The sequence below is a fragment of the Podarcis erhardii genome, assembly GCF_964252035.2.
Source record: "Podarcis erhardii genome assembly, chromosome: 8".
Taxonomy (NCBI): domain Eukaryota; kingdom Metazoa; phylum Chordata; class Lepidosauria; order Squamata; family Lacertidae; genus Podarcis; species Podarcis erhardii.
This window is the reverse complement of record NC_138499.1, coordinates 20,381,025-20,405,837: the sequence shown is the minus strand read 5'-3', so window position 1 is coordinate 20,405,837 and position 24,813 is coordinate 20,381,025. Positions and strand designations below refer to the sequence as shown.

Genomic DNA, 24,813 nt, shown 5'->3' with positions numbered 1-24,813 from the left:
CAGACGCTTCAGGTTACAGACACTTCAGGTTACAGACTCTGCTTACCCAGAAATAGTACCTCGGGTTAAGAACTTTGCTTCAGGATTAGAACAGAAATTGTGTGGCGGCAGCGGGAGGCCCCATTAGCTAAAGTGGTACCTCAGGTTAAGAACGGACCTACAGAACGAATTAAGTTCTTAACCTGAGGTACCACTGTACAGTATGCTTTTAGTTCTGAAAACATACACACACACACCAATTCCTGCTGTGTTTACTGCTACTAATATTGTGTTCCAGCAGGCAATTTACAGAAATATTTCTAGAATTAGGAGCTGTTCTTTAGTTTTAAAATTCCCCAGTAAGCCATTTAAACAGTAACAGTCCAAAGAATTTTTTAGGGTACAAATCATCCTCAAGAGAACATTTTCTCATACAATTTATTGTTTCATCCGGCTTCATTTCATTTTTCTTTTGGTGCGGCTGCGATTTCAAAGCCCAAAAACAACCGTGTGAAGTTCTCCTTCCCACCCCATCTTCTTGGTAGGTAGTTAGTATGTGTGGGGATGGCATTGGTGATGGAGACAATGGCTGGCTAATTTCAGCTGACTGGGCCCAGTTTTAAACACATAATTCTTAATCAGTCTGTTTGTTACAAAATCAAGGCCTGTACAGATTCCTCCAGTATGATAATGCCTGCCACTAATGTGATACAATTATGCGAAAGAGTATTTTAAGAAAAAAGTGGCTTGTCTAATTATTCCCTTGCTGACGGGTATGAAAAGTTGCTTTGTGAAACCTAATGAGGTACGTTTCTTGCCATGCATTTGATTTGTGAATGAACTAGGCAAATTTTCCACTCTTTAAAATATAATAAAGGTAATATATCTTCTTTACCAAGAATTTTTTTGCAGATACAACAGTTTGCTTTTTTTTAGATTATTATTAAAAATATCTGTAGATAGCCTAACATCCAAAAAACCTTGAAGCGGTGTACAAAAGGATCATATATATATATATATACAATGACAACAGCCAAAATAAAAACTGCTGCTGGAGGCATTGTAATGGTATCAGCTCCATGATCTGCCCAGAAGGAGAACTGGGAAGATCAGAAGTGTTAAGGCACTGTGGTGGTGAAGGAAGAAACATTCAACCAGCCAGAGGACCAAAGGGCAGCTAGTGGAGCATCAATAGCAGGTCCCAAGAAGGGAAATTTTGGAGAACAGGTTAAGTGGAGCAGCCCAGTGAAACACAGAACCAAGCAGGTGAGGGAGATTGGATACAGAGGGAAAGTGAAGGCAGCAGAGAGAAACAGGCAGAGAAGGAAAAGGCAGCCCAGAAGGGGAAGGCAGGCAAGTGTTGCCTCAAAAGCAGGCATAGGCAAACTGGGCCCTCCAGTTGTTTTGAGACTACAATTCCCATCATCCCTGACCACTGGCCCTGTTAGCTAGGGATGATGGGAGTTGTAGTCCCAAAACATCTGGAGGGCCAAGTTTGCCTATGCCTGCTCAAAAGTGTTGCCTCAGTATACGTGAAGGAGCGTCTCCACTCTCATCATTCAGACCAGACACCGAGGTCCAGCACTGAGGGCCTTCTGGCAGTTCCCTCACTGCAAGATGTGAGGTTACAGGGAACCAGGCAGAAGGCCTTCTCAGTAGTGGCGCCCGTCCTGTGGAACACCCTTCCATCTGATGTCAAGGAAATAAACAACTATCTGACTTTTAGAAGAAATCTGAAGGCAGCTCCCATAATCCCTGACCACTTGACCTGTTAGCTAGGGATAATGGGAGTTGTAGTCCCAAAACATTTGGAGCGTCAAGTTTGCCTATGCCTGCTTTTAGAAGACATCTGAAGGCAGCCCTGTATCGGGAACTTTTTAATGTCTGATGTTTTACAATTTTAAATATATGCTGTAAGCCACCCAGAGTGACTGGGGAAACTCAGATGGGAGGGATATTACTACTACTACTACGACGACTACTACTACTTCTTAGTGGGACAGAAGGGCAATACAAGGAGTTCTGGGGTGGGTGGGGGGAACAACCCCAGTAGCAAATCAAAACAAGGGGAAATAGGGGTATAGGCAGGGTCCTTACACTACAAGAGCCATAAGCATTATTTGCCAATTAGGTTACTGTGGCATAACCATACAGAGGGAATCATGTGATAACAGGAGCCCCAAGCTCAGCATGAGTACAGTGGTCTCTGGAGACAAAAGACATCTTGGCATATTAAAGAACTCCAAGGCCTGTAGGCCTTGGGGTTGGGGCAAAAGATCCCACAATTATTTGAATCTTCCAGTGACTCATAAGATAGAATAAAATGCATGACCAACAGCTACTCTAGAAAGGTTTGGCTGAAAAGTCTTTAGCATGCAGCAAAAACGTAAGTGTGCCCACTGCAGGTGCTTCCACATAAAAGCTCATTCATGAAACACTGGCTATTATCAAGAAGAATCAAGTCTAGCTCAAAAGTTTGCACATTATTGTAGCACAAATAATGTACTACAGCATCTCAGTTGTTTCCAAGAATATTTTGAATCCTAGAAGATTAAGTTGAAACATTATAACAAATATGAAGATACATCTCAGACAAAAAGCATATTAAATAACACTTCCTATGAATTTGTAGCACATTATCAAACTTTCAGTCAAAATAAATAAAGATTTTTTTTAAAAAAAAAAAACCCTACCCTTTATATGCATGCCTGTGGGTGAAGAAGGAATAGATTTGAAAACATGGGTGTTGGCTTTTTTTGTCCAAGTAACACCATGTACAGATTTCTGTTCCTGATGTACTTCCTAGACTCAGTTTCATAGATAAGCTATGTGTACCTGACTCCTCCTGTGCCTCCCTGGATGTGGAAGAGACAAGTAGTGCATGGAAATAAGGATATTGGACAAAAAATGCCCCTATTATCAGCTGTGAAATATCAGAAGGCATGCTATCTCAGTATCTTCTGAAGCTGTTGAAAAGAGCTTCAGCCCACAAAAGCTTAGCGTCACAAGGCATTTGTTAGCCTTTGAAAGGTGCCCTGGGACGCTACTCTAATCACTGTGATAGCAGAGCCTAGAGCCTTGGAAATGGATGCTTTAAATTATTGTTGTCATCTCTCTCTCTCTCTCTCTCTCTTTCTTTTGAGGAAGTAAATATACTGAAGAAAGTACCGTCATCAGGGTAACAATTGAGCCATAATATGGTCAGCCACCACACAGCCCAACCACTTGCCTATACATGATTCGTTCAACAGTGAAATCAGTGCAGGCTTCTCAGAGTTAAATACGTCTTAGAATCCATTGCTGTACTATACCACCCTATCACCAATTGTGACACAGGCAGAAGTGAGCCCCACTTTATCAAGCGTTTGTGGGTCGAACTAGATGCGATAAGAAATCTGTTGGTGCTGCTGAAAACTGAAAGCTTCCCCAGCTTTGGTCGTAACATATAATTATGCAAATGGACGCTGTCAGGTGTTCCCACCAGCACTCCACATTGTTGATCTGCCACTGGAGATTGGGGTGGGAAGCACAACAATGACACCCACCCAAGGAGTGGGAACTCAATGTAGCATTGGTGTTTTTATCAGTTTAACGGTTCATCATAAAAACCTTGTCTTGGTTTGCTCCAAGCGTCAAGGTCAACAGTAGATGGGTGTTCAAGGGCCACATCTCGTGAACGTATACACATGCATACAAACTTTCTCTCTCTGTCTCTCTCTCTCACACACAATCTCTCTCCACTGGACTGAAGGACAGACCCGAGAGAGAGAGAGAGAAGCATTCCTCCCAACCTGCCAAACAGTTGTTCAGAGCTTTCAGGACAAACCACACAACTGCTAAACAAACGCCCACCATGAGTGTCAGTCAGTGTTGAATGTCTAGGGTCCCACTGGGCAACCAGGGGCAGAGATTCCAGCTAGGAAGGGGGAAATGCCCCAAGCCAAACCTCCCACAGGGCCCTTGTGGACCCCGACTTTACAGCAGAGAAAAGGCAGAAAGGGGTGACTCTTCCTGTGTGCCTCCCCCCGATCCCCGTTGCAGCTGCAGTCCTCTCAGCCTTCAGCTAGTGAAATTTAGCAGCGGTCAGGGGCACTAGCAGAGGGCTGAAGGTTGTCCATCCACATGTGTGCTAGGTAGTAAGTTACACTGACTTACGGGACTCGCTTCAGTGAGATTGACTTAAAGATTCTGCTGCAATTTGATAAGACTGATTTCGCTCTTAGAATCAAAAGAGTTCTCTTTGATCAGCACTTTACCATTTCATCAGAGGTTAGATGCGTCAGGCGTTCAGCTATTGCGGCACTCTTGGCTGGATCCATGACATATTCCCCCCGAGAGTCACCAACAATCAGTTCTGGCCACGAAGGTCCCACTTCCTTCTTAATCAGGAAAATCTCCAAGCTGTAAAGAGATGAATATTAGTAAATTTGATGCGTGGGACAAAATTATCAGTATCAGGTAGTATCCAGCACTGAAGGAGTGGAAAGGCAGCTCATACTATATTTCCCTGTCCCTCCCCACCTACACACATGTACTTCCCCCACCTATGCCCCCAAAATCTTCATCAAAATCTAGATAGGGAACTTTGTGGGCTGCAGTGAAAGGGAGATTCACCTGAAATAAAGCAGAGCAACACTGCACCACTTGCACAAGGTTCCTGATTTACATGGGAGAATTTGGAATTTATGCACGATGGCTTTATTACTTCCATAGTAAAATGATTTTGTCCCCAAGATGCCAAAGCAGTTTGACTTTAACAGGAAACCTGCAAGAGGCTCATGTACTAGCTAGTTAGAAAATTGTAGGAAAGCTTTTAAATTGACACTTGGAACCACGCATAATGAAAGAGTTAAAGGCAGTTCTCTCCATTCTATTCTGACCTACTTCCGGCAATACTTGTAGATCTGTTTCCAAATTGTACATATAAGTTAGCTTGATATTATATCATCCTCTGTCAGAATTCCATATGGCTGCCCCTTGGACCTTGCCAAAGTTGCTGAAATCCAGGGCTCAATGCAGCAAGCGGCCTTTTAATTTATAAAAATGGGGGAGGAAATATTCTCTAGATTGCATTCGGCAAAGAAGAGGAGCCATATAAACATAACAAATCTCCCATTTAGAGAGTTTGCCTCTCTAAATGTACTCCAAATCTTACATGATAAATTCATATTGTGGAACTCTCAGGGAAGTAACTTGTTTAGTCCTGAAGAATTAATACTTCACTTTGGCACTTAATCACAAGCTAATAATTACTAAACCACTCTGGCTTTATAAATTCATAATTTAGATTAGCCACTCATTCCTCCCTTCCCCATACCCATTATTAAAAGGTCACTCTTCTTCTAAATGTTGCATTAACTATCCAATGAAAGCTTCACCGAAGGGGGAAAAAATCAAATGGGTAAGACGCAGATGTGGCACGACTGGTACTATTACTGAGATATTCCGGAGCAATTCCAAACCAATTATGAAAACAAGATGAAAACAGATAATCAAATTGACCTCTCTCAGCTGGAGTTAGCTGCCAAACTGCCCCCAAGTTGAATTCCTTACACCATCAGATCCTCCCCACTAAAAACCCTTTCCAGTCCCTTATTGGCTGTATCTGTATTCTAGACGAATTACTAAATATGAGAAATGAAGACAAGCTATCAAATCAGGCGCCTTGTTTCCATTAGTGGCCACCCTGGTGATTCTAGCAGGCCCCAAAGCAATAGACTTCCTTTGCTGTTTGCCTCCATTAACTGGTATTCAGAGATGATGTCTCTGAACAAGGTATCCTAACAAGTTAGTGTCACTAAACCATTTCTTCTCCTTGGCTTATAACTGAAAGCTTTTCTTGTATAGGCTGCTGTTGCTGGGTTACTGGTTTTTTGGTTGGTGTCTTAATTTTATTGCATCAGACATATATCAACAGGTTCTTGTATTATGATTTCAATTGTATGCATGTTTCTAAACATATATTGGTTATTAACATAAAGCAACACATATTTGCTACCAATGGAAGCCATATTCGGAAGGCTATTAGTTTTGAAGGGCAGTGTAACGTCTGTTACTTAAGCATGCAGTTGTACATACCACCAGACATCCAAGTCTTCCATAAGCGCTAACATTAATAAAGATTAATTGAGACACAGAAAAGTGAAGTGTACACTCCTCGGAAGACCACCAGGCATATGCAACTGGGCTAGTTCAACAGTTTAAAATACAGTGGTACCTTGGGTTAAGAACTTAATTCGTTCTGGAGGTCTGTTCTTAACCTGAAACTGTTCTTAACCTGAGGTACCATTTTAGCTAATGGGGCCTCCTGCTGCTGCGCCGCGCGATTTCTGTTCTCATCCTGAGGTAAAGTTATTAACCCGAGGTACTATTGCTGGGTTAGTGGAGTCTATAACCTGAAGCATCTGTAACCTGAAGGGTCTGTAACCTGAGGTACCACTGTATATATGAAATATCAAAATGATAAATACACACACTCTCTCTGACAAAAACACCCTGATCAATTAACATAGTAAGGCCAGAGGTCACTAATATTTGGCCTACCACTGAGGGTGCTCTTCAATATCCTCCCTCAAACAACATACTCCCTTAACTGAACTGGCAAAGTAATGCCACACAGATGGACGGCTTTGCGTCAGAAGGCAAAATGTGCTGGCTTACAATCTGAACCTGGAAGGTCAATTTTTTTAATTGAGTTTTTAATTACATCCACTTAAGTACATCCACTTTCGCTGTATCTCATTGTATGTGCATATTCCGACAAGTTATAATCTATCCAGTGACCAGGTGGTGAAGGGCAGATTCTTAAATTAGTAGATATATAATGTAGAAGGTAATTTGTGCTGCAAACATTGTGTGTACAAATGAACAAACCCAGCTTCATTCTCTTTTCTTTTTTTGAAGGGAAGATGATGCAAATTAAGTTTACACTCATACATATGCATGACCCAACTTGCTTTGTTTGCATGATTTGCATGATTTTAATGCAAACTTTCAAACATGTGGTCTCCGCATGCACAGCTGAAGTGGTATCATTTCACTGCAACATTTTATGAGTCCTCCGTCTTAAGATGTATGACTATAAGTGCTGTTAGCATTTCTCATTTTCCTGTAACTTTGCAGGTGCTAAGACAGGCACAGGCAAACTTGACCCTCCAGATGTTTTGGGACTACAACTCCCATCATCCCTAGCTAACAAGACCAGTGGTCAGGGATGATGGGAACTGTAGTCTCAAAACATCTGGAGGACCGGGTTTGCCTATGCCTGTGCTAAGATGATCTGCAGATCTGAGTGCTAAGATCTATTACAGGTTCAAGTGTCAAACCCACCTTGATGGAAACCATCTTCCACGTGGAACAGCAGGGAAGCCACTGCTATAGTATCCAGAAGTTCATAACTCATGTCCTCTCAATCTTTACCATGAGAGTGTACTATCTAAAGGTAACATTTACGTAGTATGCATCTTCTATTTTTAAAAGAAGGCATTGTCAAACTGGGGACAATGAAGATTTGAGTACGGTGTGTTACCTGCTTTAGGCGGCTGTTGGAAAATGGAGAATACTACTAATTAGCATGTCTACTGTGTCATAGTATATTCCACACTATAATTATATATATATTTAATAATCACGCCAAAAAGTTGTTTCAGTGCTAAGGTGCTGTTGTGCAAGTAGGAGGCAAATCTGTGCACAGAAGTGTCTGGTTTTTGCTGGGACCATCACTCCTGTTCCTCTGCCAGGTTATGTGTGCAGCAAGAAGTGTTGCGCCACATCCCATGCAGTTCCCCAGTCTTCAGGGATTAATTCTTGGGGGGGCAACAGAGACTACAGAGGGAGAGCTCTGTCCTGTGTGCAGAACAGATGCTAGCATCCAAGCCAGAACTCTTAACTACTGCAATATCAGCAATGATAAATATCATGTTTATCCTTCCAATACTTCCAAGTTCTAAACGGAGTGTGCATCCTGGTCACAACCATGCTTATTTGGGAAACAGTCAGTGCTTTCTTCCTAGGAAAAGAGGTGCAGGAACTCCAACCTATTTTGGATGGACAACCAAAGCTGTTGTCTTCACCCAAAAACACCAGGATTACACAGGTCTTCTCAGGAGAGGAGTGTTCTGGCTGCAAAAGAAGCTCTGGAAACAGCCATAGATTTTAAATGAGGCTTCCCGAAGTGCATGCAAAAGATTATGTCACTGAGGATGGTCTGAAGCAGATATGTTTCAAATATGTACTTCGTTTTGATCTCTAGTTCAACCAAGGCCACCTGGCTAAGTGCGCTGTTCTCAAAGCTATGATGGGCTTGAATCTGGGACCTGCGGCATACAACACATGTGCTCTATGGAATCAAGCTATGGCCCTTCCAGTACCCCTTCTCCTATACAGAAATATCTGTGTGTGTGTATATATATATATATATTTGCCTATTAAAAGGTAGGAGTAGAAAACAAAGGGGGATAAGGAAAAGCAGTATTTTAAAAAGCTTTAAGGGAGGAAAAAGAAAAGGAACCTGGAAGATTGGATCAGTATGCACTTATCTCCATTTCTAAAAATAGAGTACCAAATGTAGCCCATACCACGCCTTTGTTTTCAAACACTTAAGTCAGAGGAAAAACTTGAAACACATTTGTTGTCAAAAATGATCCTTGCAAATGTCTTAATTAGCTTTGTGGAAAGAAAAGCAAGCCAAATCAACCCGAAACCCTGGAAGAAAGATAATGGGGATAGGAGAAGCACTGAAATAATCCCATTGTTTTGAACAAGTTAATTTAGATGGAAAGAGCTTTCGCTTTCATGATCAACATATGATATGATTAGAAAAGGCTTTTTTCAATCCCGAAACGATCAAGAGAAAGCACCACTCACTTCACATGCGGTTACAAAATGCATGACTAGAGGGCTATATGCATTTGTATTGAACAGAATTCCTTACCTTCTCTGCAAATAGCTAATCAGAATGTTTAACATGTATCTTTATTTTGGATCTTACGATCTATGTGGAAATGGTTCAATTTGGTTTTGAACTTTCTGATGTTTTGTTTATGACTACTTTTGTTATGTTTGCAGTTACGGAATTATTTACATGTCGTAAGTGGCCTTGAGCACAGTTTTAACTTTGGCGTACAAATAAAATGATTGATTAAGGCTGTTAAAACAACAACAAAAAATCTCTTGGAAAACTGGATAGATTTTCAAAACTTTAATCTGAAGCAACAGTAGACATCTCTAAATTATCCATGCCGCGGTGAGCTAAAGCATTTTAATTTTCAGTCTATAGTTCTCCTCACTGGTATGAAAATAGTGTTGCTTTCATTAAAATAAATTAACCCCCCTCAGAGAAATCCAATACTGAAACCGGCCTAATGAAAGACATTTGTTTAATGATTGTTCCCATTAAATGGACTGAACAAGTTACATTAGCGTCCAGTGCTGAGTTACTCTCTTCCTTTATTTAAGACTACATACTGGATTTATATAGATCTATAGATAAATAAATCTATATAGATCTTGCTATAATGGTGAATACATACATACTGAACTCTAAAGTGTCATAATTAATAATAATATTCTGCGGTAGCTCCCCGTTTGTGGAATGCTCTCCCCAGGGACATTCGCCTAGCGCCTTCATTATACACCTTTAGGCACCAGGCAAAAATGTTCCTCTTTAACCAGGCCTTTTACTGATTGACATCCAATGCACTTTTAAAATGTGTTAGGGAGGGGGGGGGATTATTGGGTTGCTTTTGTTTTTATTATATATTTTGTTTTTTTTATATTGCGACTTTATCTTGTGATCCACCTTGGGACCTGCAGGTATAGGGCGGTATACAAATTTAATTAACAACAACAACAACTGCATATAACCCACTAACTTTGCTGTTGCAGCAGCCTGCTTAGAGGCACAAAAGGTAATAGTATTAAATCACAAGCATTCATTGAAGAGAAGACATGATTTATCAACAATTCCTATCGAGCAACAAATGTACTGGAAATAGTGGAAGGCCCTTCCTCCTTGTTCAAATTCTGTTCAAATTCCATCGTCTCTCTTTATAAAATGTCTACGTACGACTAACTGTGACCAGTTTCTGTTTCCGTGAAGAAAAGGAAGCAGCCTGCAAGGAAAGGAAGCACACCTAATAAGACAGCTCAGGTTCACAGTATTACACACTTTAGTGCCCAGGGCTATTGAGCTACTTAGGCATTCAGCTATACAGACACCAGACTAGACTACTCAGTACTGCAAGAAATACCTATTATTTTCTTTAATTATCCATGTGGAGCTTTCGTGATCAATCGATGAAAAAAGCGTTCCTTCTAATACAGGGCTGAGGGGATCTTTCAGTGCGACACTAAGATGGCCTGGAGAAAAACGGACTTGAATGTCCTCTTTGGCAAAGTCTTCTGGTAGCTGAAAAGTAACCGTCAAATCATCTTCAGTCTCTTGCCAGTAGTAGAGAGGTTCTACAAACCAAGAACACAAAAAGGAATGGATCACTGATGGTGAACTGCAACACTAAGCACACCTGTAGGACAGGCAGGATGGTGTAGTGGCTGGAATGTTAAGTCTACGACCTGGTAGAGATGTGAAGGCCTGTGAGAAAAAAACCTGGAAATTTTCAGAAAAAGATCTTTCTCTCTCCCCTTCCCTGGTTTTTTCTGAAGTTTTTTGAGCAAATCTTTCTATCTTAACACGGAAAACCTGTGCCAGAACAAAACAGAAGTTAAGAGGAGACCCCTTGCATAAAACAGAGACATCACACTAAGATTACCCTCTGTAATCTATCCAACATACCAAGCGCTCCCTGTAGTTTCAACACAGAATCATATAATCAATTAAGTGAAATGCTGAGCATGTGGAGAGGGGAAGCAATAATTTTCCTAATCCCTGCAGGTGATCAGCTTTTGTCTGGAGGCATGTACTTGTTAAGTCTGCTGAATCCTCAGGTAATGGTCATCAAGCTATTCACCCTTCCAAACAAACAAGCTACATCTGGATCATTTGGAGAACTGACAGGTTGGTTTCTGCACAGATAACTTTAAAACCATACTACTAAGACTTAAGACAGCACTGAATGTAACGTGCACTGCATTTCTAACACAAATATAAGCTCCACGACCATGCTTTGTTCCCTAGCGTGCCCTGAAAGGTGAGATAGAAAATTATAAAGCAATAATAAATGAGCTAGATGTCTAACCTATTGTCAGGAATGCAAGGTTACCTTTTTTGTTTTCCTCTGCTTTCTCCTTTTCACTTTTGTCGTGCTTATCCTCACCATTCTGTGTGAGAGCATAGGGCTTGTACGAAATAACCATTAGGCCATCGCCACTTGGCTCTATAGCTGCATAATGCGGAACTGACTTTCCTTGAAGAACTCGACGCTTGGAGATTTCATACCCATGATCACCTGATCAAAAGAGAAACAATTCCTTTGAATTTGCTGACACCACCCAACCCTGCTCATCCCAGTTTTTAAAGGACAAAAGTCCACCACACTGGCTGGTTGACTTTAACAGAAATCAACACGTTCCTTAGTTGGAAGACCTCGAACATACAAAAAGTCAATGCAGAAACACTGAGATAGGTGACTGCAGGCTTTTCAATCTAGCAGGCTTTCAATATTCCTGGCATGACAGACTGCAAGGTAATCCCCAAAGCACTACTTGAAAAAAGTCAATTCTATCTGATTGCAGCGTCATGGGGTAACAGTGCGAGAAAGAAGTCAAACAAACACAAACATCTCCAAGGTTTATGCTCTTCGACAAGCCTTCTAGCATAGTACAGTGGTACCTTGAGTTAAGTACTTAATTCGTTCCGGAGGTCCATTCTTAACTTGAAACTGTTCTTAACCTGAAGCACCACTTTAGCTAATGAGGCCTCCTGCTGCCACTGCACCGCCGGAGCATGATTTCTGTTCTCATCCTGAAGCAAAGTTCTTAACCTGAGGTACTATTTCTGGGCTAGTGGAGTATGTAACCTGAAGCATATTTAACCTGAGGTACCACTGTACTGTTGACTCTCACCTACGGGACTGTAATGAAGACTATTTCTAGGCAAATGGTCTCCAGAAACCATTTCTGACCCCATTCCTGGAGGATTCATGCTGCTTTTAAGCTTCCTGGGTACACTTGGCTCTGTTCTCATTACCTCCCTCTCTCCAAAGACAATTAAATCTGTAGCTAATTTGGAGAGTTTGATGAGACCATTTCTTTGTTTCCATATGCCAAGTTTCCTCCAGTCATATTCTGACTAAAACCTATATGGAAGTATGTCCTAAGCCTCTTCTACCCACTTCCCACATCCTCTGAGGCACGCTTGCTAATATTTTTTTTAATTGCAAATAGATAGCTTTGCTAGTTGTTAAGAATTTGCCCCTCTGTATAGCCTTACAGAAGAATAGGTCCCTAGAATGAGCCCATTTCCGCTTTCTCTTAACCTAATTTAGTAGCCTGTTTTGTTCATAAGATGTCCCCTCTAATAACTAGCATCTCACTCCTCTGTTGTTGCACAAAAATGCCAGTGTGCATTGGGCTTTCCTTGGATTCTGGCTGCAGGTATGCAAACCCACCCCACCCATCTAGGTGTTTCCATTTATGCCAGACATAGCTTGCAAAACTGGGTAGCCCCACACAGAGGCTTACCTGAAAAATAAGCATATTTCAGAAAACAGTGAAAACCCTGATACAGTATTATTCTAAGAATTGTTTTCTCCTTAAATACATACACTTAAATAAATACAGCACTTTTCAGCAACCTGAAGCAGCTACATAATAAATATCCAGGCTGATAACGATACGAATTCATTTTGCTGCTCTAAAAGAGGCAATTCTCTATTGGTCTTCTAGCTATTTCGTTAGCCTTTTCTTTCCTAGATTTGCTCTTTTGTGGTTTGTAATTAAAACCCAGCCCCCCCCTCTTTTAAAAGTAACCACCAGTACTGTGTTGGAAAGATCTCAGGAAATGTATAAAATTAGATACCAATAACTGCTACAAGAAGAATACAAATAAAGGCCATATTAATATTTACCGCAAGGTTCTTTGCACCAGCAGGTAAGCTATTCTAAAAGATGGCTCCGAGGAAACATGGAGTTTCTGTTCCAGCCAGCCATGACTGTTGCCTGAGGGCACTGAGTATTTCTGTACTGATCAGCTGGGGAGGGGAATGAGAACTTAATACTGCCTTGATCTTCTTACTGTTTAGCCTTCATATGGGATGCACAGGAGTCGTTTGTCTATATGATAGAGTGGCACTGCAGTGAAAAATACTTTTGAAGGAAGAGTACCAGCAGGAAAGAGCAGTATCACAATGGTTTTACTGTGGGCATTGGATTTTTTTTTTAACGTATGTTGTTAGCCATCTCCAGAATACTTAACAGAGAGGCAGGGTACACAGTATTTTGGTGGTGGGAACAATAGTACAGTGGGACCTCTGGTTACATACTTAAATTGTTCTGGAGGTCCGTTCTTAACCTGAAACTGTTCTTAACCTGAAGCACCACTTTAGCTAATGGGGCCTCCTGCTGCTGCCGCACCGCCGCAACACGATTTCTGTTCTTATCCTGAAGCAAAGTTCTTAACCCGAGATATCATTTTTGGGTTAGCGGAGTCTGTAACCTGAAGCGTATGTAACCCGAGGTACCACTGTATTGGTAAAACATCATCATGCTGCAACTATCCCAAGTCCTGCAGGAGACAGCTAACTAAGTGAAATGGCAACTATTGTCCTGTGACAATATCAAATCACAGATTTGGTATTACAAAATGCCATGCGGAGTTCTCCTCTTCAGGATGCTCCACGCCATTCCTTCCCCTTCCATAACTCCTCTATTCCATTAACGTTTGCTCCAGTAAACTTGCATTCAATGCCTTCTAAGAAGGCTCGGTCCTCACTGGGCTGTTTTGGGGGTCCCCTCCCACTGCATGTTAGAAGGTGAGCATTTGGCCCTAAAAGGTGGTCTGAAAATACCTTAAAAATAAATAAAAGTGCTTTCCCTTTTAAAGACTTGTTTATCTTCTGTGCAAAATGTGGGTTCCCCCTCTGCAGCCTGCTGACACCAGCTCTTATGCACAGATGCTGTTGTTTGGACTACGGAAGGATCAGTGCTCTGACAACTGAGTTGCAATTAGTATCTCATAATGATTTCAAGGGAGAAAGGAGAAGTTGCAAATGTGCTGCTTGCATCTGTCCTTAATGTCTGGTTCCAGTTCCACGTGTACACTAACAAGGGGCACACAGCAGCCACATTTCCAAGACACCCATTGACTTAGAAGTCAGCCCCACTGATTTAAATTTGATTTACAACATGCTTGTTGCCTTCCTCAGTGACTGTTTTGACTCTCAGGGATCCAACAGTCCCCCAAATGACTTCAGATTCAGATCCTTCACACAACTATCAAAAAGATGACAAACTTATTTCCAGCTACCCGAGCCATTGGAATGGCAATTTCCTAAACATATAAGGAGTACGAGTCTCTTTTTCAGACACAAAGAAAGCAACGGCAAGTAAAATACTTACTCTCCTTGGTTGTTTTTGTAATTGTGACCCATTCCAAGGAAACATGGAAGCCACTGCCTTGTACATCCAATTCATCTTTTTCTACGCGAAGGAGTAGTACGCCCACTGAATGAGCATCAGACTGCAGAAAGGAGATGCTGTGGACTATAACAAAGGGACTCCCGAATTCTTCATTGAATAGTATCTGAGAAGAGACGGACTTTGTGAATGCTACTGTGTCATGCCTTCTGAATGCACAATGCATGTTTCAGATCAAACAGATAACTCAAGGATGAGACAAAAATACAGTGCAGAGTGGGGTGGGGGAGAAGATGACACAGGAATGTTGGGTTTTGGTGGCATCTCTGCTCTAGTACCTGGTTCCACAAGAGTTATTACCTTTTGGAAAATGCTGATAAGGTACACACAACACTCAATTTTCCAAGACATCCATCCAGCTTTATTGGTACTGGGAGTGTTATTACTTGAGAGGTTTAAAAATTCGCTGAAAGCATAGCATCATTTTCATTTCAAGCATAGATTTTTCTTCCCATTTTTATTTGTTTCATGCATATAAATAATTTGTTTCTGGTGCCTACGAATCTGACATTCCCACCACCCCTGGAAACTAGATAATTTCCACTGTCTAATAAATGTGTGGGCAATGTACAGTCCCAAGAAACTGACTTGATAATGACTCTGCATTTTAAGCCCCGTAATTAGAAGGAAATGGGTTTTGAATAAGGGTTTTGAGTTGTCATCAACTTTAGTCAAAAGTATTTAAAAAAATGGGTAGAAAAATTGACTGCAATCATGCTTTGTTACCAGTAAGCACCAGTGTATTCACTGAGCAGATTTTGAGCATCAGGGAGCAAGCAGAGGGAAGAAGGAAGTTGCTGACTTCTCATATAAATGTTTTAATCAATAAATAAGTATTTGCAACCATTGTTACCTAGGTTTCAGTATCTGTATTTTCCTACTCTAGATTTTGCATTAACCCCAAAGTTTTATTGTATGGCCTTTGTTGTAAACTGACACAGAAATAAAATTCAAGTTACACTAATGCTTGAAAATTTGGATATGCACTTGCTTAGGACAACTTTGCTTTTTTACACAACTGTTCACAGGAAACAATTATTACTCTTTCATCTGGAAAATCAGCATGAGCTTGGTTTGCAAACTAGCAAGCTTTCCCCCACAACATTAAGTACATCTAGATAAGTAAGGCCTTACAGTGAAAATATATGCCGTTAAGTTGAAAAACCATTACAAGCAAGTCTCCTTCCATCAGCTTTCTCTTTAAACAGTCCCCAATGATAAGCAGCATTAAAAACTTAGATATCCTGTGCACTGAAAGAGATTTCAGACCTTGGAAAGTCTGAATATAAGCTTTTGTGTCACATACCTTTTATAGGATGTACAGATATCATACCATAGCTGTGCTATTATCTTAGAACCAGGAATTGTTTTCTTTTTTTTTTAATGAACAAGGCAAAAGTCATACAATCCCTGCCTACTGGAGTTACCCCATACATGATTCTGAAATTAATTTGCATAACGTTTTATTATTGGTAACCAGCTGCTGTCAGAGTTGGGTGAAGTGAAGGGAAATGGGGATGGATTATCTGAAAGAGGCTCAGTCCATGTCTGAAATACCACTTGCCCAGATGGAGAAGCCAGTTGGAAGTTGCTGCTTTTTATGACCAGGTGGGTCACTATGGGCTCTTTGTGTTATCAGATTACTGATGACTGGGTAGCTTTAGTGCTGGGTATTCTTTTGGAGCATTTCACCTGCTCAGTAAGATACGTTTCCAATACGTTTGTGTAAGTAGGTGAGTTTATGTACATCACCATTTAATTTACATTTCAACCCCTCCATTTTCAAAACAGGTACAATAATGACTTGTCTACAGTAGTGCTGTTGTTAATGAACCAACATAGACAAAGTGCTTTGAACCCTCAAAGCAGGACACAGATGACATGTTCTGCTGCTACTGTGTCTTTCAACAGGAAGCAATGGGGAGAAACAATCTCTATGCTGCATTATTCTCTCTCAAAAACAATTCAGATAGTGAATTAAGGATGCTTGGAAATAAAGCAAGCAAAGTGGATTCTTCAATGCTCAATGAAACCACTTATGGTATAAAGCTAGGATTAGTGCCCATCTAAATGCTATTAATGTTAATATGGAATCCAAAAATTTCTTCCACGGTTTATATTAATACTTAATTCTCCTGATGAATTATGGTTGCAGATCTATGACTCGCAAACAAAATCAAATTTCACATTTCAAGTATCAACAAAATCACAGAGCGACTATGAAAGGCACACTTCGAAGGCAGCAACGTCCCCATGAGACACTTTAGAAAGATGCATACTTCTCATACGCCTTTTCACTTAATGTGCTTATATTCGCCTGACTTCACTTCAAATGTACTTTTACTATAATTACCTTGACTTGGTAACACTGAATGTAATGGGAGAAGCCATAGAGTACAACATAGGACTAGTATGTGATAGGCAGCGCCTAGCCGAGTCCCCATAAGCTCAGGCTGCAGGGCATAGAAAGGTCTTAAACAGGTAATCACAGTAAACAAACGACTTGGGATGAAGCAGCTTCAGACATTAAGAAGACCATAGCTTCAGCACTTGGCATTTCTACATCTGTTTTCAAATTCACTTAAGAACTATCAGCAGGAGAGATTCATCTGAGTAACTTTGACTGTTTTCTGGATGTGCTATCCAGATGTGAAGTTAGACCCCAGGCTGCACATACAGCATGGCAACAAAATGCAAGGGTGAAGAAAATTTGGCTGACTTTGGTAGCCAGTCAAAAGGTGTGCTGGCCATCTATCCTACGGGGTCCTGATTATAGCATGACACCTCCAACTAGAGGTATCTGAAGTGCTTACAAAGTCCAGCAAGACTGTAGAGGTGAGCCCCACCCTCCCCTGTGCTTCCAAGCTTAGGACATGCTGAGAGAAAAGGTTTTGTCCCTGCTTGCCTACATCTCACTGCTTTCTGAACTTTAGTGAAGCTCAGTACAAGATCAAGGGGATTCACTTTTCTCTGAGGCATAGAATAAAACTTTTTTTTTTTAATGTACTTTCCATTAGATGCCTGTCCAAATGACACCACCACATTTGGAGGCAGTATACCCAAGTATCAGAAACTAGGATGGCACCACAATGGGTACCTGCTGCCTTCATGCCTGCTTGTAAGCTTCACAGAGATCTCTGTGTGGCAACTATTTAAAACCGAATACTGAACTTTGCAACTAATCCTGCAAGACGTTTCTCACTCTCTCATACAGTGGTACCTCTGGTTACGAACTGAATCTGTTCCGGGGGTCCGTTCGTAACTGGAAACTGCTCGTAATATGAGGCGCTATTAGCGAAAGTGTGCCTCTCATTGCGTGCGTGCCTCTGACATGCGATTTCTACTCACATCCCGGGGCAAAGTTTGCAACCGGGAGTGGCTACTTCCGGGTTATCGGAGCTCGCTCATAACCCATAGCATGCGCAACCAGAGGCGTTCGCAACCAGAGGTACCACTGTACTTACTCAGTGTCTCTTCCGCTATTCCCTGTTCTACAGTCAAAATTCACCTTCTCTGCCATACATTCTCCTCTCCAGCTGGCAGTTTCCTAGACTGCTCTTGTACATGTTAAGTAAGGTAGCACGGCTTGAATACCGTATAACCCTGACTGGCAAGTGTTCTTGCACAAATGAAGAATGATCCAAGTTAAGGTTCTGGAGACCTGAAGACCTTCAAGATGCAATAAGAGGGGAAAGAGCTGGTTTACACAGGAAGAGCAGGAGGCAGTAACTTCTAGCTTTGCTTAAGCACATTCAACCATCTGGAAATAGAAAAGCTAGGCTTTACAATACTTACTTCCCACTTTTCACATGAGCCATCGCCACGTTTTCCTGTTCGAATCAGATACAGCCTTCCTGTTCCATCTGAAAGCGTAACCCAGGTGGAAGATGTGAAGTGTACAGATGCACAAAGGCGATTATCACAAGCTATCAAGTCTGCAGGAAGCCTGAATACTTCTCTGGGCTTTTTTAAGGCAGTGTCCTGTAAGTAGGAAACAAGAACAGAGTTGAAATTAGACTAACAACAATCAAACCTTGATGATCAAATGTTGATGGCAAATGTTTGCTTTTGGCCTAACATGAATGCAAGTTCACATATTTTATCAGCAAATAGTTTGGAATACAAAGGGAAGAGCCACCTCATTCTTATCTCTGTTAGCATCGCCCTTGAGCCAGTGTACCAACTGGACTCATGCACTACAGCCCCGACTGGGCTAGGCGAGCTGGGTAGCACTGCCAGCGACCACCTTTCTCACAGGAACAGGTCACCGTGCTGTGGACTCACAGCTTAGAGCTGAGAGCACCGGATTCACTTGCACAATAATACAGCCGTTGCGCAGCAGCGTTTTGCAGAGTCTTGCAGAGTATAAACCACTCGGAGAGCAGCTCTGTAGAGTATCTTCCTTTTATTCTATAGCTACAGCTATAATACAAAACTATATACAGAGCTAAATATTCTGAGCATAAATCAATGCTACTTTGAGTGCCTGCAGCTGCTCTTAGCAGCAACCTTATCTCTAAACACGATCTCTAGCACTCTCTCTCTCCGATACACTGACTGACTGACTCTCACACACACACAGATGTGGTGCTGGGCAGAATAAGTAGATAGCAGAACACGCCTCCTCCTCTCTGGAGAGTCAGCAGAGACCATCAGGAGATCATCAGGAGATTCTTGGGTATGGGAGGGGTGAAATCTCCTCAATCTCAGGATAACAAACTGCCACCATCCCCTTATTAGAAGGATGACATATGAACTGAGCCCTAGAGAAATTCATACCAGGAGAGCGAATATTAAGAAAAACATACAGCTGGTACATGACAAGAATAATTTTGAAGATCCAGTTAATCACGTAAAAAAAGTTTCAGTGTTATTTGACTCTGTGTAGGTTTAAAGAGATAGATATATCCAAATACGACAGACAAGTGTTGGAAAGGTAACACAAGGCATATTCCATGCATATTTTCTCATGGAACACACATGTATGACCTTTCTGGAAGGGGGTGTTAAATGATATTCAAATATCGACAGGTATAATATTCTTCTGGTCCCAAAGAAGATTTTGTTGGATTACATAAAGGTTATGATAGAAGCAACAGTTCTAGAGATAAGTAACTTACTTGCAATTGCATGCATTAGTATTGCCATGTAATACTAATTTCACAATTTCCAACAATTTTGCAATGGCCGGAAAAATATATATGGGATATAGCTTGGTTGGTACAATTGCCTTTTTATTCTAATAAGATACATTCATCATATATATATCTTTGCCGTGGAAACTGAGAGTTGCTTACTAATTGCCATTACACAGAATTTTATTAATTTACTAGTGCTATTAAATCATCCCTGCTATTATGAATCACTATTTTCATGACTTAACAAGTTACATAAATTATACACTTATTAAAAACATGAAGAAAAGAATGTAAAAGATCCAGACTGCAGTTATCTGATAAATCGTGAAAAGGCTTCAGCTTCCCTAGATTAGAAGCAGGTTGGCAACTGGCAGCCCATGGAACAAAGCCAGCTTGCAAATTACTGACTATGGGGCAATTCCTTTGGGAACAAAGGTTATACCACTGCTCCATCTCGCTCAGGATTGGCTGCACTGATTGGCAGTTCTCCAGGGTTTCAGGCAGGGATCTGTCCCAACCAACCCTAAATAGAGATGCTGTGGATTGAATTTGCATGCACTCTTACCACTGAACCACATTCTGAATGCAACTGCTTGTCCTGTGCACAATGTTTATCTTTTGGCAGAGGGAAGAGGGCATGCCAGCTTGAAAGCTACAAATACGTTGAATAACATGCGACGCTTATCTATTCAGTTTAGGGAGTTATGGAAGAGTTTGATATTATCTTCTACTTTTTCTTTTTGCAAGCCTTGTAAGCAAAACCTTGTAATGCTTTTACTGTTAAAATGAGAGTCAGTTTATAAATATCTTAAAACAAGATGAATCTGAAGATGGCATGCTTAGAGAAAACATTTTCACTGGAAGGTTGACTATTTTGTTACAGTTAGCAACACTACTTATCTTTGAATGCAGTGTGGGTTAGCACAGTGTGGGTGTGGCAGTACTTGTGTAGCTTCCCAGTGCAAAGGACAGTGCTGCCAGTAACCAAGAGGGAGAGAGGCAAAGCAGTGGGGATGCAGTGCGGTGTGGGTGCAGTGGCAGAGTCAATCCAATGTGGTGCCACTGCACCTTCCAACCTGCCTGCTGTCTTGCCCCTCTTAGTTACCAGAAGCATCTGCAATGTTTGGAAGCCAGGAAAGCAAGGCTACTCATCTCTCAACTGCTACTGTTTGAGTGGATCTCTTGTTCCTTAGTCGTTAAAAAAAATGCATACGTATAAAGAAAAAGATGATAATTGTGTTTGCACTAAGGCAACATTTAAAGAGTATACAAAGAAAGTCAAAACAATTCTAGCACACTCTTCAGATACATAGTTTAGACTAAGATATAAACGGGTGTTTTTATGCAGTTTTGAGCAAACAGGCTTTGCTATAAACTGAGTGTTAAAAATTGTTGTCTCAACATGGTAAAAATATCAATATATGCATTTTCAGTTCTGTTTTAGCCATCAAGAGGAAAAGGGTTGTTACCTTCATGCTCTGCTTCCCAGAAGTATTTGGCTGACCACAGCAAGAAATTGAATGCTAGACTGGATGGATCTTGGTTCAATCCAGTAGGGCTCTTAGGTTCTTACCAAAGCAAAATGCAGTGTGTGTGTATTCAATTTTGTGAGTTATTCTTACTTTAAAAAAACATACCCTGCTTTCCCATACACAAAGGGATTGCTCAAAGTGGCTTGGAACAGTAATGCAAGCATGGAGCAAATCAAACAAAAAACTGCAGAAACCCAAGGAATATACAGAACAGCACTCAAGACTCAACAAATTATAAGCACAATGGAATCGAAGGCTTGCATTCAAAAAGGAATGTTTTGAATTGCCAGTACAACACAAAATGATGGGTAAACTAATGTAACCCTGTGAGGCAGGGATTTCCACGTATTGGAGCAACCAGCGAAAGCTTTCTTGCATGCTACCACTTGCCTTAGAAGGAAATGGCACACACGAGAGAAGCACAACTGTGGATCTTAAAGGATAGGCAGATGCACCTAAGAGAGACCAGCTGTTCAAGTACTTTGGTCCCAAGGCATTTAGGTAATAACTAGCACCTTGTATTGCACTTGGAAATGGACTGGAAGAATAGGCTGCATAGGCTTTGCTCCTAATGTTCTTGGACATGAATGATAAAACGAGATGCTTCAGATGCCCTCTCCGTTACAGATGGGACTAAGATGATTTGTTCCCAGACAACCTACACTCTTGCCTAAATATCAAGTTCCCTCTTGAAGTCAGCTTCCATTTTTCAGGGACCAAAAAAGTCTTTCAACATCATGGTCTCCAAGGTAACAGCTCTTCAACAGTTAGCATTTAGTATGAGCACAGTGTTTCTGGCACATACCCACACAGAATGACACCATGACCTGCTTGCTGGAAACAGTTTGCAGATAACTCTGGGGCAGCACCTCACCCAGAGCTGCAATTTCTAAGGATATGGCAGAAATGAGGAAGGGAAAGCTCATCCCATCACGACCAGCATAATTGTTTGGAAGGAAAGGAAAAGAAGTAACTTTGCTTTCAGAGTGGAGAAAGGTGTGTGTGTGTGTGTGTGTGTGTGTGTGTGTGTGAAAACTGTTTTTACGGCAATCATTTTTTTTTATTAAAAAAAAATACTTCCAAAAGGTTCAGAGAAACATCGTGTTTTATACTTCTCTGTACATTTCTATAACAAATTCTGAGTAAGAAGTGCGACATGTTTGTTTCCTCAATTATTTATTGAGGCAGGGGCACATTTCTCAGCAAACAAGTCACAGAAGCACATTATCCATCTCTCACAATCCTTAAGGGTGGAAACAATTATTTCCATCTTTGTCTTACTTCTTAACCACACTATTTTGAAAGTTATACAGTACTACAGTGGTACCTCGGGTTACATATGCTTCGGGTTACAGACTCCGCTAACCCAGAAATATTACCTTGGGTGAAGAACTTTGCTTCAGGATGAGTACAGAAAGTGTGCAGCGGCGGCACAGTGGCAGCAGGAGGCCCCATTAGCTAAAGCGGAGCTTCAGGTTAAGAACAGTTTCAGGTTAAGAATGGACCTCTGGAACGAATTAAGTACTTAACCCGAGGTACCACTGTATTGCAATATTATTCAACAGACTGTAGTCAAATATTCTGCTGACTGGTTCACTCAAGCAGGAAGTTCAGCAACCTTCACTCCACTGCCTCTTTAACCTTGCTTCCCCATTGTCCCATTGTCCTACAGAATACCTTTATTTGCCCATTTTCTGTCAATTGCATTACCCCAAACCAGTTGCTTGAGTTTCCTTGCTGTTCCGCACCACTTTCCACTAACCTCTGCCTCCCCCATCCATCCTTCCTGCTCATATCACCCTACTACGTATTCTGTTTTTGGCCATGCCTCCTTAGTTTCTCAGTTCCCATCCACCATGTCTGCCCAGCAATCTTGCCTCTTTCCTAATAGTACGTTGTACTCAGATCTTTATAAACAATGGCAGCACTTTCTGCGAAGGTGTTCTCCGTTCCAGACAACTGCCTTCCAAGCTTGGCCAGGGATAGCTACAGAGGCTTGCCTTTCTTTGTAAAACCCAAAGCATTCTCTTATCTGAATCACTGCCTTTGAGAAGAATCAGGATATTTCACAAATAAGTGTGTGCGCCGGCTCTCTGGAAGGGATCACAAATAAAGCTTCTAGAAGCAAAATCATTTCAGTATGCAGAAACCTAAGCACAGAGTGATGATTAGATGGAAGCACATGTCGTACATCTGCCTTCCGGGACTGTTTGAACAGACATTAGATATGGCAAGATTGTCACACGACCCCATTTAAGCAATTAGTAAGCCTGCAGCTTCAGTTCTAACTTCAAATTTGAAAAAAGAAATGTGCAAAGTATTGCTCTGTGCAACTAACTGAATAGACATAATTAAACTGTGCATAACCCTGTGAGTGCAATTCTTGACTACCTAAGGTGAAATACAGTGCAGTTAATATCGTGCAAATGTGTTGGGTAGCTTAATTAATAGCAATGAATAGTGAAATAGCAACATTATTGGAGAATGTGTAATCTTTATTGGATCACACAATTAATGGAATTGAGAAATGCCCATATTTAAAGTCAAAAGTGCATTTTTTTTAAAAAATCAATTCTATAGTGTCTGATTTCTTTTAATTACAAATCATAAACACAAAGATGTTTAATGATATTCAAGCATCATAAGTTACTGAAAGAAATATGTTAAAAAGTATGTTTATATTATGAATACTAGTACAGTGGTACCTCGGGTTACATACGCTTCAGGTTACAGACTCCGCTAACCCAGAAATAGTGCTTCAGGTTAAGAACTTTGCTTCAGGATGAGAACTGAAATCGTGCTCCGGCAGTGCGGCGGAAGCAGGAGGCCCCATTAGCTAAAGTGGTGCTTCAGGTTAAGAACAGTTTCAGGTTAAGAACGGACCTCCGGAACGAATCAAGTACTTAACCCGAGGTACCACTGTATTTACTTGGTGGCATCTGACTAAGTCATACTCAAAGAAGAACCAGTGAAATCAATGGACTTCAGTTTGAGGCGATTGACTCAACTTTTTATTTCTTTTTTCATGGCATCCTTACCAGAGTAATGCTTAAATTCATGACTCTTCCAAGTTGATCAACATAATAAACATTATCTTGGTACCAGGGATCCAGGTGTAGATAATTGTACATGCCAAAGGCACGCATGTGATCCAGGGTATACTGATCATCCCGAAGTTTTACTTCTGCTACAGCTGAAAAACAAAACACAAACCCAGAAAATGTAAGATCCTGCATCCATTAAAAACAAAAATCTCAAGTTACATTTAATAGATAATAATTCTTTGGGACCTATAATTCAAAATGGTAACTTCATTGAAAAATAGAATTGTCCTTTAAGTCTCTGACGTACTGAATTTAGATGTTTTATTCAAACTATATCATCATCATCATCATCAAATACGGTGAAGCAGATCTGATAAAACAACAACAACCCCAGAGTGCCACCTGCTGCCTCTAGCTTAAGTTGTACATATGCAAGAGACAACTTTGTAAAACGGTTTAGGTTCTTTCCCCTATTGTCATCAAAGCTTCACATTTGTTTGGTGTCCCAAAAACGTAGAGAGAAAGTGG

At 41.0% G+C, this 24,813-nt stretch overlaps 1 protein-coding gene across 1 annotated transcript in view; it reads right to left on the bottom strand.

The window, feature by feature from the left end:
* Positions 1 to 24,813, bottom strand: part of NUDCD1 (NudC domain containing 1) — a 50,023-nt gene that overhangs the window by 19,961 nt on the left and 5,249 nt on the right. Inside the window, exons 2-7 of the mRNA XM_081874341.1 lie at positions 24,280 to 24,434; positions 18,367 to 18,552; positions 14,494 to 14,677; positions 11,199 to 11,384; positions 10,230 to 10,440; positions 4,236 to 4,380 (exon numbers count right to left, since the gene is read on the bottom strand). Coding sequence (XP_081730467.1) covers positions 4,236 to 4,380; positions 10,230 to 10,440; positions 11,199 to 11,384; positions 14,494 to 14,677; positions 18,367 to 18,552; positions 24,280 to 24,434 — 1,067 coding nt within the window. The remainder of the gene's footprint in view (positions 1 to 4,235; positions 4,381 to 10,229; positions 10,441 to 11,198; positions 11,385 to 14,493; positions 14,678 to 18,366; positions 18,553 to 24,279; positions 24,435 to 24,813) is intronic.